This window comes from Cetorhinus maximus, chromosome 23, assembly GCF_964194155.1.
Source record: "Cetorhinus maximus chromosome 23, sCetMax3.hap1.1, whole genome shotgun sequence".
NCBI classification, from domain to species: Eukaryota; Metazoa; Chordata; class Chondrichthyes; order Lamniformes; family Cetorhinidae; genus Cetorhinus; species Cetorhinus maximus.
In genome coordinates, this window is record NC_135901.1 from 54,681,076 (window position 1) to 54,698,968 (window position 17,893).

Here is a 17,893-nt window from a genome sequence, read left to right on the forward strand (position 1 = left end):
AAACTGCAAACTGAATATTCATGGATACTGGAAGTTTAGTAAAGACAGAAAAAGAGGTGGAGTTGTGCTCATAATAAGGGATGAGATCAGTGCATTAGTAAAGGGGACCTCAGTTTGGAAGATCAATGTGTGGAATCTGTTTGGGTGGAGCTAAGAATTAGCAAAAGGCAGCAGACATTTGTTGGAGTTATTCATAGCCTGCCAGATAGTAATGGTAATAGTAATGTATTAATCAGGAGATGATAGAAGCATGTAGCATAGGGTATACATTGATCATGGATGACTTCAATCTACATGTATACTGGGTAAACCAATTGAGCACTGATGCTGTGGAAGATGAATTTCTGGAGTATGTTGGGAATGGTTTTCTAGAGCAGTATGTTGAGGAGCCGACTCGAGGACAGGCTATTTTAGATCTAGCATTATGTAATGAAAAAGGACTAATTAATAATCTTGTTGTAAAAGAACCTTGAGGGGCGAGTGAACACAATATTATAGTATTTTATATTATGTTTGAAAATGAGGTAGTTCACTCTGAAGCAAGGATGTTAAAGTTGAATAAAGGAAATTATGAAGGCGTGTGGGAGAAATTGGCTGAGATAGAATGTGAAAATACATTAAAATGTACAGAGGCAATGAATAGTCTTCAAAGAATTATTAAATAGCTTACAGCACATACACCTTCCTTCAAGGTGCAGAACCCCCAAAAAGTCAGTCAACCGTGGCTGACAAAGGAAGTTAAGGATGGTATAAGATTTAAAGATAAGGCTCATAAAGTTGCCAGAAGTGGGAGTAAACCTAAGGATTGGGAGGCTTTTAAGATACAACAAAAGAAGACCAGGAAACTGGTAAAGAGAGGGAAAATAGCATATGAATGCAATCTAGAGAAAAGATAAAAACAGACTCTAAGAGCTGCTTTAGGCAAATGAGGGTCCATTTCATGCAGAGTCGGGGAATAGAGAAAGGGCAGAGAAGCTAAATGATAATTCTGAGTCTGCCTTCACCGGGGAAGATAGAAGAAATCTCCCAGGTTTAGAGATCCAAGGGAGTAGGGAGAATGAGGAGTTGAAGGTAATTACACTGTGGTACAGGAAGCCATTCACGCAGGGGGAGCAAAAAGGAATGTAGTGGTAGTAAGGGATAGTATAGTGAGGGCACTGACACTGTTTTCTGCAGCAAAAAGTGAGAGTCCAGACGGTTGTGTTGCCTGCCCAGTGCCAGGGTTCGGGACATCTGCTCAGGGCTGGAGAGGGACTTGCAATGGGAGGGGGAGAATCCAGTTGTCGTGGTCCATGTACGTACCAATGATATAGGTAGAACTAAGAAAGAGGTTCTGTAAAGTGAGTATAAGGAGCTAGGTACCAAATTATGTAGCAGAACCTCAAAGGTAATAATCTCTGGATTATTTACCTGAGCTACGTGCAAATTGGCATCGGGCAAATAAGATTAGCGAGACCAATGCGTGGCTCAAAGATTGGTGTGGGAGAAGTGAGTTCCAGTTTGTGGGGCACTGGTATCAGTGCTGGGGAGAGTGGGGGCTGTACCGTTGGGACGGTTTACACCTGAACCATGCTGGGATGAGTGTCCTCACAAATTGCATAGCTAGGGAAGTAGAGAGGGCTTTAAACTAAACAAGAGCGGTGAGGGATCAAGCTTGGGTAGAGGTAGCAATTCAAGGTGTAGAGTCAAGAAAGGAGAGCAAAATAGTAATATGAGAAACAAGGTCAGAGAATGGCAGGAAAGGACTGAGAGAAAAAAACCTGAGAATAAATCAACAGTCAAGACTAGATGTTACAACGGTAACAAAAAGACAAGACTGAAGGCTCTCTATCTGAATGCACATAGCATTCAAAACAAAGTAAATGAATTGATGACTCACACAGAAGTAAATAAATATGATCTGTTAGTAATTATGGAGACGTGGCTGCAGGACAACTAAGATTGGGTCCTTAATATTGAGGGGTACATGACATTCAAGGAGAATAGGAAGCTAGGTAAAGGTGGCGGGGTTGCATTGTTAATCAAAGAGGGCATTGGTGCAATAGTTAGAGATGACCTTGGATCAGGAGATCAGGATGTAGAATCGGTTTGGGTGCAGATGAGGAATAGTAGGGGAAAAATAGTCATTAGTGGGAGTGGTTGATGGGCCCCTAACAGCAGCCATAGTGCAGGACAAAGTATTCAAGAGAAAATATTGTGTGCTTGTGATAAAGGGACGGCAATAATCATGGGTGATTTTAATCTACACATTAACTGGAAAAATCAGATTGGCAGTAATAGCCTGGATGAGGAGTTCTTAGAATGCTTCTGAGATAGTTTCTTAGAGCAGCATGTTCAGGAGCCAATCAGAGAGCAGGTTATATTTGACTTGGTATTGTGTAATGTAACAGGATTAATTAATGACCTCAGAGTAAGGGCACTACTAGGTAGCAGCGAGCACAATATGGTTGAATTTTACATCCAGTTTGAAAGGGAGAAAAGTGGGTCAAAGACTAGCATCTTAAACTTAAATAAGGGCAACTATGTGGGGATGAAAGCTGAGCTAGCTGAAGTGAACTGGGAAACTAGCCTAGAGGATAGATGAATAGAGAAGCAGTGGCAGACATTTAAGGGGATATTTCAAAGTATTCAGAATGAGTACATCCCGACCATAAAGAAAAATTATAAGGGGAGGACCCACCATCTGTGGTTAACTAAAGAAGTTAAAGAAAGCATCAGCTTAATGAAAAAGCATACAACTCCACAAAGATGAGCAGCAGGACAGATGATTGGACAGAATATAAAGAACAGTCGAAAATGGCTAAAAGGTTAATCAGGAGAAAGAAATTAGAGTGTGAGAGGAAGTTTGCTAGAAATGTAAAAATGGATAGCAAGTGTTTCTACAGGTGCTTAAAAAGGAAAAGAGTGAGCAAAGTGAGTGTTGGTCCTCTAGAGGGTGACAGTGGGGAGTTAATATTAGATAAGGAAATGGTGGAAGAAATGAATAATATTTTGCTTCTGTGTTCAATATAGAGGATACAGAAAACATTCCAGTAATAGCTGCAAATCAGAAGGTGACAAGAGAAAGGAACTTGGTGAAATTGAAATCACTGGGGAAATGGTACTGAGCAAATTGAAGGAGCTGCCGATGTCAAGTCTCTGGGACCCAATGAACTACATCCTTGGGTCTTAAAAGAGGCGGCTAATGCGGTAGTCGGTGCGCTGGTGTTAATTTTCCAAAATTCGCTCGATTCTGGAAAGGTTCCGTCAGATTGGAAAGCAGCAAATATAACCCCTCTATTCAAGAAGGGAGGGAGGCAGAAAACAGGAAACTATAGGCCAGTTAGCTTGACGTCTGTCATGGGGAAGTTATCAGAATCAATCATTAAGGAGGTTATAGCTGGGCACTTAGAAGAGCTCAAGGCAATTGAGAAGAGTCAGCATGGTTTTGTGAAAGGAAAATCATGTTTAACCAATTGATTTGAGTTTTTTTGAAGGAGTAACATGCGCTCTGGATAAAGTGGAGCCTGTAGACGTACTGGACTTGGATTTCCAGAAGGCATTTGAGAAGGTGCCACATCAAAGATTATTATGGAAAATAAAAGCGCATGGTGTAGGGGGTAACTTATTAGCATGGATAGGAGATTGGCTGGCTGGCAGAAAGCAGAGAGTATGTGTAAATGGGTCTTTTTCTGATTGGCAGGATGTGATGAATGAAGTCCCACAGGGGTCTGTGCTCGGGCCTCGAACTTTTTATGATTTACATCAATGACTTAGATGAGGGGAGTGAAGACGTGGTAGCGAAATTGGCAGATGGCACAAAGGTAGGTAGAAAAGTATGTTGTGAAGAGGACATGAGGAGGTTGCAGATGGATGTAGATAGGTTGAATGAGTGGCCAAAGATCTGGCAAATGGAGTGAAATGTGGGAAAATGTGAAGTTAGTCACTTTGGCAGGAAGAACAAAAACGCAGAGTATTTTTTAAATGGAGAATGGCTGCATAATTCTGAGGTGCAGAGGGACCTAGGTGTTCTAGTAAATGAGTCACAAAAAGTTTGTATGCAGGTACAGCAAGTAATTAATAAGGCTAATGGAATGCTATCCTTTGTTAGGAGAGGGGTTGAACATAAAAGTAAGGATGTTATGCTTCAGTTATACAGGACTGCACCTTGAATACTGTGTGCAGTTTTGGTCTCCTTATTTAAGGAAGGATATAAATGCATTGGAGGCGGTTCAAAGGATGTTCACTAGATTGTTACCTGGAATGAATAGGCTGTCTTATGAGGAAAGGTTGGACAGACTGGGCTTGTTTCCACTGGAGTTTAGAAGAGGGAGGAGTGATTAGATTGAAGTATACAGGATCCTGAATGGCCTTGACAAGGTGGATGTGGAAAGGATGTTTCCTCTTGTGGGTGAGTCCAGAACTAGGGGGCACTGTTTCAAAATTAGGGGGTCGCCCTTTTAGGACAGAGATAAGGAGAAATTTTTCTCTCAGAGGGATGTGCGAATGGGAACTCTCTGCCTCAGAAGGCGGTGGAGGTGGGGTCATTGGATATTTTTAGGACAGAGGTAGATAGATTCTTGTTCGGCAAGCGAATCAAAAGTTATCGAGGTTAGATGGGAATGTGGAAATTCAAAGACAAGAAGATCAGCCATGATCTTATTGAATGGCACAGCAAACTTGAGAGGCCAAATGGTCTGCTTCCGTTCCTATTCCATATGTTCTTATGGTCTCTCTCCAGTGTGAATTCGCTGGTGTATTCGCAAGTGGGATGACTGAGTGAATCCCTTCCCACACACGGAGCAGGTGAATGGTCTTTCCCCAGTATGAAACCATTGGTGTCTCAGCAGGCCGGATGGCTGAGTGAATCCCTTCCCACACTCAGAGCAGGTGAACGGCCTCTCCCCATTGTGAAGCCGCTGGTGTATCAGCAGTTGGGATGACTGATTGAAACTCTTCCCACACTCGGAGCCGGTGAACAGCCTCTCTCCAGTGTGTAGCTGCTGGTGTCTCAGCAGCTCAGATGACTGAGTGAATCCCTTCCCACACTCAGAGCAGGTGAATGGTCTCTCCTCAGTGTGAATTCGCTGGTGTGTTCGCAGGTTGGCTGACAGAGTGAATCCCTTCCCACACTCGGAGCAGGTGAACAGCCTCTCCCCAGTGTGACTGCGTCGATGGATTTCCAGCTGGGATGGGTAACTGAATCCTTTCCCACAGTCCTCACATTTCCACGGTTTCTCCATGGTGCAGGTGTTCCTGTGTCTCTCCAGGTTTGATGATCAGTTGAATCCTTGTCCACACATAGAACACGTGTACAATGTCCCCCTGCTGTGAATGGTGTGATGTTATTTCAGGCTGTGTAACTGGTTAAAGCTCTTTCCACTGTCAGTTCACTGGAACACTCTCATTCAGGTGTGTATGTGTCTCGGTGCTTTTCCAGACTCACTGATGTTTGAAATCTTTTCCCACAGACAGAACAGACAAATATTTCTTGTTCGACATTCAAAGACAATAATATTCAGGTCCTGATGAATCGAGTGACTCTGTCAGATCTTGATGTGATGTTTGGTTTGAGTTCCCCCTCTGTAAATCCTCCCCTTCCGATACCCTGTAAAAGGAGTTTACAAAAGTGATCACTATAAGAACAGGATAGAAATTCAGAGCAGACAATTCTCATTTCTATGGAACATTATTTCCTGTCTCCTTCTCCCAAAGCTGCAAATCCCCGTCCCACACTCTCCATCCTCCCTGTGCTGAAGCCAAACAGAATTTTGGTTAATTCTTCCTGTATCTTTGTTACAAATTTGTCCAACTGAAGATAACAATATGTTTCATCATTCACTTCAGTCATTACTCATGACAAAACATTAATCTGAAACCCCCTGACCGACCTTACAGACTAGCAGACATTAACCTTGTGTCCAAAACTTACTGTGTGGAGATTTAATGAGCGATTGTGAAGATGGTTTCTCCAAACCTCCCTGGGTTTCCTTCCTTCCTTCTCTCCCTCTCTAACTAAGTTAAACCTGGGATCAGTCTCATGGTCCATTCTGGTTACTGCTTCTCTTCCTGATGACTAATTAACTCCAATTAAGCACTGAGAAGACTGAAGACACTCTTTTCAGTCCCTGCTCCAATCTCCATTCCCTAGATACCAACTCCATCCTTCTCCCTGGGAACAGTCTGAGATTAAACCAGTCTGTTCATAACCTCGGTGTTACATTTGATCTCAAGATCAGGTTCTGACCTCATATCGGTGCCGTCACTAAGATCGCCTCTGTAACATCACCCGCCCTCACCCCGTCTCAGTGCATCTGCTGCTGAAACCCTCATCACTGCCGTTGTTACCTCCAGACTTGAACGACTATCCCAACACACTCCTGGCTGGTCTCCCACATTCTACTCTCCGTAAGCGTGAAGCCATCCAAAAGTCTGCTGTCCACGTTTTCACTCATAGCAAGTCCTGTTCCTCTGTCACCCATTTGCTTCCTCACCTGTCTTGGATCCCGGTCAAGCAACAGCTTGATTTTAAAATTCTCATCCTTGTTTTCAAATCCCTCCATGGCCTCGCCCCTCCCTTTCTCTGTAATCTCCTCCAGCCCTACAACCCTCTGAGATATCTGCACTGTTCCAATTCTGATAGCTTGTACATTCACCATTTTAATCGCTCCAGCATTAATGACCTTGCCTTAAGTTCCCTCGTTCCTAAATTCTGAAATTCTCTCCCTACACCTCTCCCTCTGTCTACCACATTTTCCCCCTTTAAGACACTTGAGTATTGCTAAAAAAAGAGACATTCTGCTGAAACCTTTTATCTTGTACTCATCAGGACAGACGCAAGAACATCAAATTTCAAAGATTATAAGTCGGGCTCAAAATGTGGCTTACTTTTGCTTGCTAGAAGCTGCATATATTCATACACAGGGAACTGTCCACTGCAGACAGAAGGTGCATGTCCAGGGATGGGGCCGTTTGTTGAATTAAACAAAAGCATGGAGGATGATAGCTCTTTGGTGAATTCTCCATGGTAATGCCTTGACCAATCAGAGCTGACTGGCCAACCAGTCAACACCCTTTCCTTGTGCGGCACAAATTGTTATTCGCTCAGAAATTTGTTTTTTTTTGCATCTGTCCAGAGGAGTGCAACATGAAATATCAGCAATATGTCTCCCTTTCTCAGCAATACTTAAATTCTGTACTGCTGAGTGACTATGGGTTTATAATTCTATTGCTGCTGATCTAAAACTCCTGGTGAACACACATTTTATGAGCGTCTCCCTCGGGCTGTTGCTCATTGTCCCCGTGAGGATGGCGGCTGCGCATGCGCCCTGCAGCACAATGACCCATGAAGATGGCGGCCGCGCATGCGCGAATCTCCACATTGCCCCTATAAAGATGGCGGCCGTTAACTAGGGCATTTCTCCCGCAGCGCCGAGCAAACCCGGGGATGGTGGCTTCTTATTGAGGGATTGGGGCCGGTACCGTGAGTTTATGAAGCTTCCAAATTCATCCGCCGGCCCTATCTCTGTTCACGCTTTTATTTTCGGTTCTGGATCTGCACTCGGTCTTTGTAAAACCCGCATTTTAAATCCGCTCACTGGAGCTCCCGTCTGTCTCCACGGACTGCGCATGTTTCGACACCGAATGATTGGCGGCAGGTCCGGACCAATAGGAAGAAGGGGCGGAATTGGAGGACCGAGCAGGAGCAACTGGTCCTCCAGCCAATCGGAGTGAGAGGGGCGGAGCCTGCTGGGAGTGGAGCATGCGCAGTGTGGGCGGGGGATCGGGACGAAGGCGGTAGAATACTTTTGCCAATAATTGATATAGATTTTTCTTTTCCCGCCTATTTCCATTATTTTTAAATGTATTTCCATCCATTGTTTTATCTCTACCTTTTATCCTATTTCAATCCCTTCACCCCACCCCCACTAGGGCTATCTGTACCTTGCTCGTCCTGCTTTCTACCCTTAATTAACACATTCCTTAGATAATATCACCACCGTCAACACCTCTTTGCACTTTTGTCTGTGACATCTTTTGGTTATCTCCACCTATCACTGGCCCTCTATCCAGCTCTACTTGTCCCACCCCCCCCTTAAACCAGCTGATATTTCACCTCTCTTCTATTTTTACTTAGTTCTGTTTAAGAGTCATATGGACTCGAGACGTTAACTGTTTCCTCTCAGCAGATGCTGTCAGACCTGCTGAGTTTTTCCAGGTATTTTTGTTTTTGTTGCGGTGGAATTTCAAGTCCAGCGGGTGAGAAAGGGCCGAGTGCAGGAGAGGAATGGAGCCGGAGGGTGGACTGGGAGGATTCACTAACACCCGGTGTAGGACTCCAAACCCGGATTACAAACTCCCGGAGCCCAGTTTATACCGAGTGTTTGGAAACTCCTTTTACAGGGGGTTAGAAGGGGAGGATTTACACACAGCAAACTCCAACCCAGAGAAATATTTGTCTCTTTGGACTGACCTGCTGAAACACATTGAATTCACACTGGCGAGAGGCTGTTCAGTTGTTCACAGTGTGGTAAAGGTTCAAGACATCACCCCACCTGCTGGGCCACCAGCACATTCACACTGACAAGAGACCTTTTAATTTAAGTGTGAGAAGTCCTTTAAAAGGTGTGGGGAACCTTGCGGGGAGATTTGCTAGTGCTGTCGGTGGGCTCTTAAACTAATTTGGCATGGAGGTGGGATACTCAGTGGAGGTATAGTAGGGGGTGATGTACATACAAGTATATAAGAAAAAACAAGTCAGTCTGGAAGGCAGAGTGTACATAGTCAAGTTAAGGCACAAGGCAACATGGCAAGGCTGGATGACATTTATTTTAATGTGAGGAGTGTTGTAAGTAAGGCAGATGAGTTGCAGATGCTGATTAACACATGGGGATATGATATCATTGCTATCACGGCGACATGGCTGAGGGAGGGGCAGGACTGGCAGCTCAATATTCCGTGGTATAGAATCTTCAGGTGAGACAGGAAGGGGACAGAGGTTGTAAAAGAGATGGTGGTGTCACAATATTGATCAAGGAGTCAATTACTGCAGTAAGGAGGGATGGTATCTTAGAAGGTTCCTTAAATCAGGCTGTATAGGTAGAACTTAAAAACAAAAAGGGCACAATCACATTGTTGGGAGCATACTAGACGCCCAAACAGTCAGGGAGAGATAGAAGGGCAGATACGTAGGCAAATCTCAGAAGTGTTAAAATAATAGGGTAATAATAGTCGGGGATTTCAACTTCCCCAATATTAACTGGGATAGACAAAGTATGAAAGACATTGAGGGGGCTGAATTCTTCAAATGTATCCAGGAGAGATTTTGAAGCCAGCACATAGAAAGTCCTACAAGAGAGGTGCTGGACCTTTTTAGAGAACAAAGCTGGGCAAGTTGTAGAAGTGTCAGTGGGGAGCAGTTCAGTGATAATGACCATAACTCAGTAAGGTTTAAGTAGTTATGGATAAGGACGAAGATGGATCGAAACTAAGGGTTTTGAATTGGGGGAAGGCCAATTTCAATATGATAAGACAGGACCTGGCCAAAGTGGACTGGGAGCAGCTACTTGTAGGAAAATCAACATCAGAGCAGTGAGAATCATTCAAAAAGGAAATAGTGAGAGTGCAGGGCCAACGTTTTCCCACAAAGGTCCAACAGGTCCAGAGAAACCGGAATGTTGAGGAATTGACAGGATTAGATAAGGGGTCGGGGGGGTGGGTGGGGGGCAAGGGAAGCTTATGGTACATACCGAGGGCTCAAAACAGCAGGAGCCCTTGAGGGGTAGAGAAAGTTCAGGGGGTTACTTAAAAAAAGAAATTACGAAGGGGAGGAGGGGGCATGAAAAACACAGCTGGGTGAAATAAGTTAAAATCCAAAGACATTTTATAAGTATATTCAGGGCAAGAGGATAACCAGGGAAAGATTAGGGCCCATCAGGGACCAAAATGGCAATCTGTGTGAGGAGCTGGAAGATGTAGGTGAGGTTTTAAATGAGTACTTTGCATCTGTATTAACTATACAGAAGGACGATGTAGGTATAGAAATCAGGGAGGGGGACTGTGATACACTTGAACAAATGAGTATTGAGAGGGAGGAGGTATTAGCGGTTTTATTGGGCCTTAAAAGTGAATTAATCCCCAGGCCCAGATGAGATGTATCCCAGGTGTTGTGGGAGGCAAGGGAGGAGATTGCAGGGTTCCTGGCATTAATTTTCAAATCCTCTCTGGCCACAGGAGGGGTGCCAGAGGACTGGAGCACAGCTAATGTGGTACCATTAAAGAAGAATGGTAGGAATAAACCAGGGAGCTAATAGGCCAGTGAGTCCAACATCAGTGGTAGGGAAACTTTTGGAAACATTCTGAGGGACAGAATTAATCCCCACGTGGAGAGGCAAGAATTAATCAAGGATAGTCAGCATGGCTTTGTCAGTGAGAGATCATGTCTAACAAATTTGATTGAATTTTTCGAGGTGATGAGGTGTGTAGATGAGGGTAGTTCAATTGATGTAGTCCACATGGAATTCTCTAAGGCTTTTGACAAGGTCTGGCATGGGAGACAAGTCCAGAAGGTAAGAGCCCATGTGATCCAGGGCAATTTGGCAAATTGGATCCAGAATTAGCTCAGTGTCAGGAGGCAGAGGGTGATGGTCAAAGGTTGTTTTTGTGACTGGAAGCCTGTGTCCAGTGGCGTACTGCAGGGTTAGGTGCTGGGTCCCTTGTTGTTTTTAGTGGACATTGATGATGTAGACATGAATGTAGGAGGTATGATCAGTAAGTTCACAGGTAACACAAAAAAATCACTAGTGTGGTAAATAGCGAGGAGGAAACCCTTAGACAACAGGACAATATAGATGGGCCGGTCAGATGGGCAGAACAGTGGAAAATGGAATTTAATCCCAAAAAGTGTGAGGTGATGCACTTTGGGAGGACTGACTAGGCAAGGGAGTACATGATGAATGGTAGGACCCGAGGAAGTACAGACCCTTGGTGTGCATGTCCATAGATCCTTGAACATAAGAACTAGGAGCAGGAGTGGGCAATTCAGCCCCTCGAGCTTGCCCCGCCATTCAATAGGATCATGGCTGATCTCATTTTGGCCTCAGCTCCAATTTCCCTCCCTCTCCCCATAACCTTTCAACCCATTACTAATTAAGTCCGTGTGGTGAAGGTGCTCTCACAATGCTGTTAGGTAAGGAGCTACAGGTTATTCACCCAGCGATGAGGAAGGGACATTGATATATCTCCAAATCAACAACATCAATTTGTGTTTATATCGCACATTTATTGTTATATAGTTTACCAAGACATTTCACAGAAATGTTAGAAACCAAGGAGATACTCGGGCAGGTGGCCAATAATTTGGTCAAAGAGGTCGGTCTGAAGGAATATCTTAAAGGATGCAAATGAGGTACAGAGGCGGAGAGGTTGAGGGAGGGAATTCTAGAGTCTTGGAAACTGACAGAATGGCAACCAGTGATGGAATTATTAAAATCAGTTATTCTCGAATTCAAGAAGAGCAGATATCTCGGGAGGATTGTGAGGCAGGAGGAGGTTACAGAGACATGAATGATCACAACCATGGAGGAAAACAAGGATGAGAATGTGAAAATTTAGGTGCTGCTTAAATGAGTGCCTTCAAATCATTTGTATAGTTTGTGAATGGCTGTGGGCCGAGCACTGATCCTTGCAGTATCCCACAAGTAACTGCCTGTCATCCTGAGAATGAGACATTTATTCCGACTCTCTGTTTTCTGTCTTTTCACCAATTCTCAATCTATAACAGGATATTACCACAATCCCATGCACTTGAATTCTGTTTATTGACACCTTGTGCTTTGTTTAGTAACCTTCTCTATCTGTCTCTCCCACTCCTCTCTCCCTTTCTCTCTCTGTCACGTTGAATTCTCCAGCCCAGTGAGTTGTGGATGCTCCATCATTGAATATATTTCCGGCTGAGATGGACAGATTTTTGGTCTCTCAGGGAGTCGAGGGATATGGGGAGTGGGCGGGAAAGTGGAATTGAAGCCCAAGATCAGCCACGATCGTATTGGATGGTGGAGCAGGCTCGACGGGGTGTTAGGACTTCTCTTGTTCCTATTTCGTATATTCTCATAGAGGCCAGAGTCTTGTGTAGGCCCAGATCGGGTGGCAGGTTCCCTCCCCTGATGGATATTAGTGAACCAGTTGGGTTTTTATGACAATCCAGCAATTTTCATGGTCACTTTTTCCTATTGCCGGCCCCACAAATTCCCAGATTCATTCAGCTCAGTTTCACAACCTGCCTTTGTGTTTTTGTGGGTTCTCTCTCACTCCCTTTTTCTGTTTTAAATCAATTCCACAGGGTATTAGAAGGGGAGGATTTGCAGTTGGGAAACTGAAACCAAACATCACATCAGGATCTGATGGAGTCGCCTAATTTATCTTAAACTGAGTATCTTCAGATTTTGAACATGGAAGGAAAAAGCACCGTTCACAGTGGGGAGAAACCGTACACGTGTTCTGTGTGTGGACGAGGCTTCAGCCGATCATCTGACCTGACGGAGCATAAATGCAGTCACAATGGAGAGAAACCGTGGAAATGTGGGGACTGTGGGAAGAAATTCAAATCCCCTTGGAACTGGGATCTCACTGGTGCACTCACACTGGGGAGAGACCATTCACTTGCTCTGAGCGTGGGAAGGGATTCACTCAATTAGCCAACCTCATGGGACACCAGCGAGTTAACACAGATGAAAGACCTTTCAGATGCCCACAGTGTGAGACGTGCTTCAAAAGTTCTGTGGAACTAAAGTCCCATCAACGTGTTCACACTGATGAGAGACCGTTCAGGTGCTCTCACTGTGGGACTGGGTTCAGGCAATCAACTCATCCCATCGCACACCAGCGAGTCCACACTGGAGAGAGACCGTTCACCTGTTCCAGGTGTGGGAAGGGATTCATTCAGTCATCCAACCTGCTGCTGCACCAGAGAGTTCACACTGGAGAGAGGCCATTTACCTGCTCCGAATGTGGGAAGGGATTCAGTCAGTCATCTGACTTGCTAAGACACCAGAGCGTTCACACTGGAGAATGGCCATTTACCTGCTCCGAATGTGGGAAGGGATTCAGTCAGTCATCCAACCTGCTGCTGCACCAGAGAGTTCACACTGGAGAGAGGCCATTTACCTGCTCCGAATGTGGGAAGGGATTCAGTCAGTCATCTGACTGGCTAAGACACCAGGGCGTTCACACTGGAGAGTGGCCATTTACCTGCTCCGAATGTGGGAAGGGATTCAGTCAGTCATCCAACCTGCTGCTGCACCAGAGAGTTCACACTGGAGAGAGGCCATTTACCTGCTCCGAATGTGGGAAGGGATTCAGTCAGTCATCTGACTGGCTAAGACACCAGAGCGTTCACACTGGAGAGTGGCCATTTACCTGCTCCGAATGTGGGAAGGGATTCAGTCAGTCATCCAACCTGCTGCTGCACCAGAGAGTTCACACTGGAGAGAGGCCATTTACCTGCTCCGAATGTGGGAAGGGATTCAGTCAGTCATCCGACTGGCTAAGACACCAGCAAGTTCACAAGTAACTGTTGTGATGGGATTTTGCTCTTAATAACATTCAGGACTGAAGTATGTTCATTGTAGTGTGTTTCTGTAGACACTAATAAACTCCAGCCCACTTAGATAAAAGTCAAATAATCAGCATTGTGTTAAACACAATGCGTTGATCCTTTTTACTATTTTTAACACGTTAGTTCCTTTTTGATGATAATAAACTCCAGCCCAGTTATAGATTCTGTATAAAATTGGAATAAATCAGCTTTGCGATGAACAGTTGAGTCGTTTTGATATTTCTAGCACAAGTTACTCCTTTTTAAGGGCTCTACCTCTCACCTGTCTCCTCCATCCTCACCTCCAGCAACAAGTGTGAGGAGCTCATGGAGCTTCTTTGTCACTAAGATTGAGACAATCTGATCAGCTGCCTCTGCTGCTTCCCTCCCTTCCACTAGCCCACCGGGACAAACTGTCTCTAAAGATCCCCCTTGTCCGAGCCTGAACTCATGATTAAATGACAAAGGGGATGATCGTGCAAGGCAGCATTGGGTTATAATGAGACAAGGAAATAAACTAATGGGACAAGTGGAGAAACAACACAGGCCCAGAGGAGGGATAAATGGTAAAAGAAGAACAATTAGCAGCACCTACTGTCAGAAAAAATGGGAGCAGTGGTTATGATCTGAAATTGTCAAAATGAATGTTGAGTTCAGAAGGATGTAAAGTGTCCAATGAAAGATGGGCTGCTGTTCCTCGAGCTTCCATTGAGCTTCATTGGAACAGTGCAGGAGGCCGAGGTCAGAGTGGGAGTGGGTGGAGAATAAACTGGTAAATGACCAGAACCTCAGGGTCACACTTGGAGACTGAAAGGTGATGTTCCACAAAGCAGTTACCCAATTGGGATTTAATCTCCTCAATGTAGAGAAAACTGCACTGTGGTCAGTGAATAGACAATACTGAATAGCAAGAAGTACAAGTAAATCACTGTGCCCCTTGGAAAGTGTTTTGGGCCCTGGAATGAGGGAAGGGAGGAGGTGGACGGGTGCTGCTGCATCTGCTGTGCTTGAATGGAAATGATTCACAGTGATTTTCATAAGAACACAAATAGGAGCAGGGTTGGACTAAAAGGCCCCTTGAGCCTGCTCCACCATTAAATGTTCTTCCAGCTCAACTCCACTTTCCCATCCTATCACCATATCTCTTAGTGCCCAAATATTTATGGATTTCCATCTTGAACATATCAAGATGGAGAACAACAGACTCAGTGCAACTATTAATCTGGGAAATGCACAAACAAGGTGCATGTGAATTACAAATTCACCTCTTCACTGCTTGGTAATCATGTTAAATGAGCTTTACACTGACCCCATGATGGAATCTAGTCATTCTGACAGGTATTCTTAATGGTATAATTAGCAAATTTAGAATGAAAAATACCCTCCGCTTCACTGTAAGGCTGAGAGACAACTTTGTAATTGATTCATAATGTCACAGACCAGCTCATTAGATCTGCTCATTTCATCTAATCTTATTTTATGCTAATGGGAGAATGGCTGAAACAGGGGATGGTGAATAACAGCTTGAAACCACAGTCCCCTCTCCCACTGCCATAATGATCCTTACAACATACAGGAATTTGGGACAATGTGACTTTGATGCTCAGATTAGCTCTGTCTCCATATTATAGGAAGGAGTGAATCACTGGGGATGGTGCAAAAAAGATTTACTGGAATGATGCCAGAATTGGAAAATATGTCAAATTCACAAAGATTTAACAGATTGAAAAGTTTTTCTCTGGAAAAGAAAGTGAGGGATGACTTGACTAAGGCCTTTAAGATAATGAAAGGGGTTGACAGGGTAGACAAATGGAAGAGTTTTCCACTTGTAGATGGTTGAGAATAAATATACATTAGTCATCAATAAATCTAATGCACAATTCATATGCAACTTCTTCAATCAGAGATAAAAGCAGAAAATCATGGAAATACTCAGCACATCCAGGAGAATCTGTGAATTGAGAAATAGAGTTAAGTTTTCAAGTCTGCTCACTGATGCAGTGCAGTTTTGATGGAAAGTCACAGCCCTGAAATTTAAATACATCTTTCACTCTCCACAGACACTGCCAGATCTGCTGAAAATTCCAATATTTTGTTTTTTTATTTCAGATTTACAGCACCACCTTTCTCTAACTGTGGTTGCCAATGTAGATCACATTCTTAGAAGGGTTTGAGATCCCAGTGTGAGCTGAAACTCATGTTGCAAAATCACACCATGAAATCGCACCAGCTGAATGTGGAAATGGATTCACCTCGTTATTCCATTTTCTGACACAGCAGCACAGTCATACCTATGGGAGACCATTCAGATACTTCTTGTATGCAACCCTTTGCTCACTGCCCACCTGCTAACACTCCAGTTTTAGAAGGTCAAAGGATTGGATCCACAATTGCTACATTCCAACTGACAAGACAGAGTTTCAGTAGTCAGAGTATGGAAGAGAAATCATTTGTCTGCGTCGCTGCTGAGACTCCGGTGAGTTTAGATCTAACTGTCAGGGTTTGTTCTGTTGTTAATTACACCCAGGACAGAACTATGGTGGAGGGGCCGTGCACTATGGTTGCCATATCAATATTAATAATGTTATATATTGGCCCTATGGCGCCAATCATCATCAGATCATAAAACATGATTATCTTATCAGAAAAAACCTTTCAATGGCGGTACGTGTACCCAGGATTCAGTGGGGGTCAGAATGTGCTCTATCCTCACGACCGGCAGTCCTCGCGCAGGCGCAGTAGCTGGCAGTGACTGGTACATGCGCATTGTGATCTCTGACTGGAGCATGCGCAGTACCATCTGTACCTGGAGCTGGTGGAAGGCGCTGAGAAATGGTGAACACAGGCGAGTAAAAGGAGCCGGTGAGTGGGGAGGGATGGAGGCGGCGGAGTGGGCGGGGAGGCTTCATGAAGACCCTTTGAAGGTCTGAAATCTTGAATAAGAAGCTACCGGTCCTGCGGTTACACCGAATGGGGAGGAGACAACTCTGACCCGCGTCTCCTCTCGGAGACAGGCCCGAGTTAACAACCGCCATGTTCACTGGGGCAATGTGCAGCAGGGCGCATGCGCGGCCATCCTGGTCCAGGTAGCAGGAGGAGAGAATATTGTGCATTTCTATCCTGGACTGACAGGGATGGATTTTGGAAACTCCTTTTACAGGGGGTTAGAAGGGGAGGGTTTATACACAGCAAACTCAAACCAAGAGAAATGTTTGTCTCTTCTCAATTTCTATCTTGGACTGACGGTTAGTGTTTTTGTAAATTTCTGATACTGGATCTTAGAAGTGGAGGGTTGACAGATGGGAAACTCAAATCAAACATCAATTCAGATCTGGCAGAGTCACTCGATTCGTGAGGACCTGAATATCATCGGCCTTTAAACCTGGAAGGTAAACAGTTGGCCTGTCTGTCTGTGGGCAAAGGTTACTTGTAGGAGAAAGAATAATTAACTGGGGAAAGCCAACTTCAATAGGGTGAGAATGGATCTGACCCAGTAAAGTGGAATCAAAGGTTGGCAGGAGAAACTGTAATTGAGGAATGGGCTGCCTTAAAGAGGAAATAGATCAGTCATAGTAATGACATATTCTTACAAATGAGGAAGGTGTGGCTAACATATCCACAACTCACTAAATAAGAGAAGAGATTAAGATGAAGATGAATAAATCTGCTAACAGAGATATCAGGTGACTAATACAACCGAGAGACAGGATAAAGAAAGAATATTCAGAGAGAAATTGGAAAAAGAAAGTAAGAGAAGCAAAGAGAGAGTATGAGAAGAGACTGGCAGCTAACATGGAAGGAAATCAAAACGCTTTCTCTGGCTGATACCTAGTAACAGGGCGGTAAAAGGAGACAGGGGCTGGTTAGGGATTTAAAAAAAAGGTGATTTACCCATTGGCACAGGGGGCATGGATGAGGTATAAATGAATATTTGGCATCTGTCTTTACCAAAGAAGATGATGCTACATAGGTCATGGTTAAAGAGGAGGTAGTTCAAACACTTATGGTGTTTAATATTGATAACGAGAAGGTATTATATAGGCTGATAAAGTTGACAAGACACCAGGATTGGATGAGATGTATCCAAGGATACTGAGGGAATTCAGGGTGGAAATTGTGGAGGCGCTGACCATATTATTCCAACCTTCTTCAGACCCAGGACAGGAGAATTGCAAATCATACGCCTTTGTTCAAAAAGGGTGTAATGATCAGCCCAGCAACTACCAGACCAGTCAGTTTAGCCTTGGGAGTGATACTTCTGGACAAAATTAATAGTCACTTAAGAATATGTGGGCTAATTCAGGAAAGCCAGCACACGTT

The 17,893-nt window shown here is 44.3% G+C and overlaps 1 protein-coding gene and 1 pseudogene across 1 annotated transcript in view; both read left to right on the forward strand.

Moving 5' to 3' along the window:
- The window catches only part of LOC144698562 (uncharacterized), a 1,040,782-nt gene extending 1,027,233 nt beyond the window's left edge, over positions 1–13,549 (forward strand). The window contains exons 3-4 of the mRNA XM_078570494.1: positions 12,901–13,173; positions 13,255–13,549. Of these exons, the coding sequence (XP_078426620.1) occupies positions 12,901–13,173; positions 13,255–13,549 (568 nt within the window). The remainder of the gene's footprint in view (positions 1–12,900; positions 13,174–13,254) is intronic.
- LOC144698055 (uncharacterized) overlaps positions 1–17,893 on the forward strand; it is a 176,866-nt pseudogene that overhangs the window by 52,246 nt on the left and 106,727 nt on the right.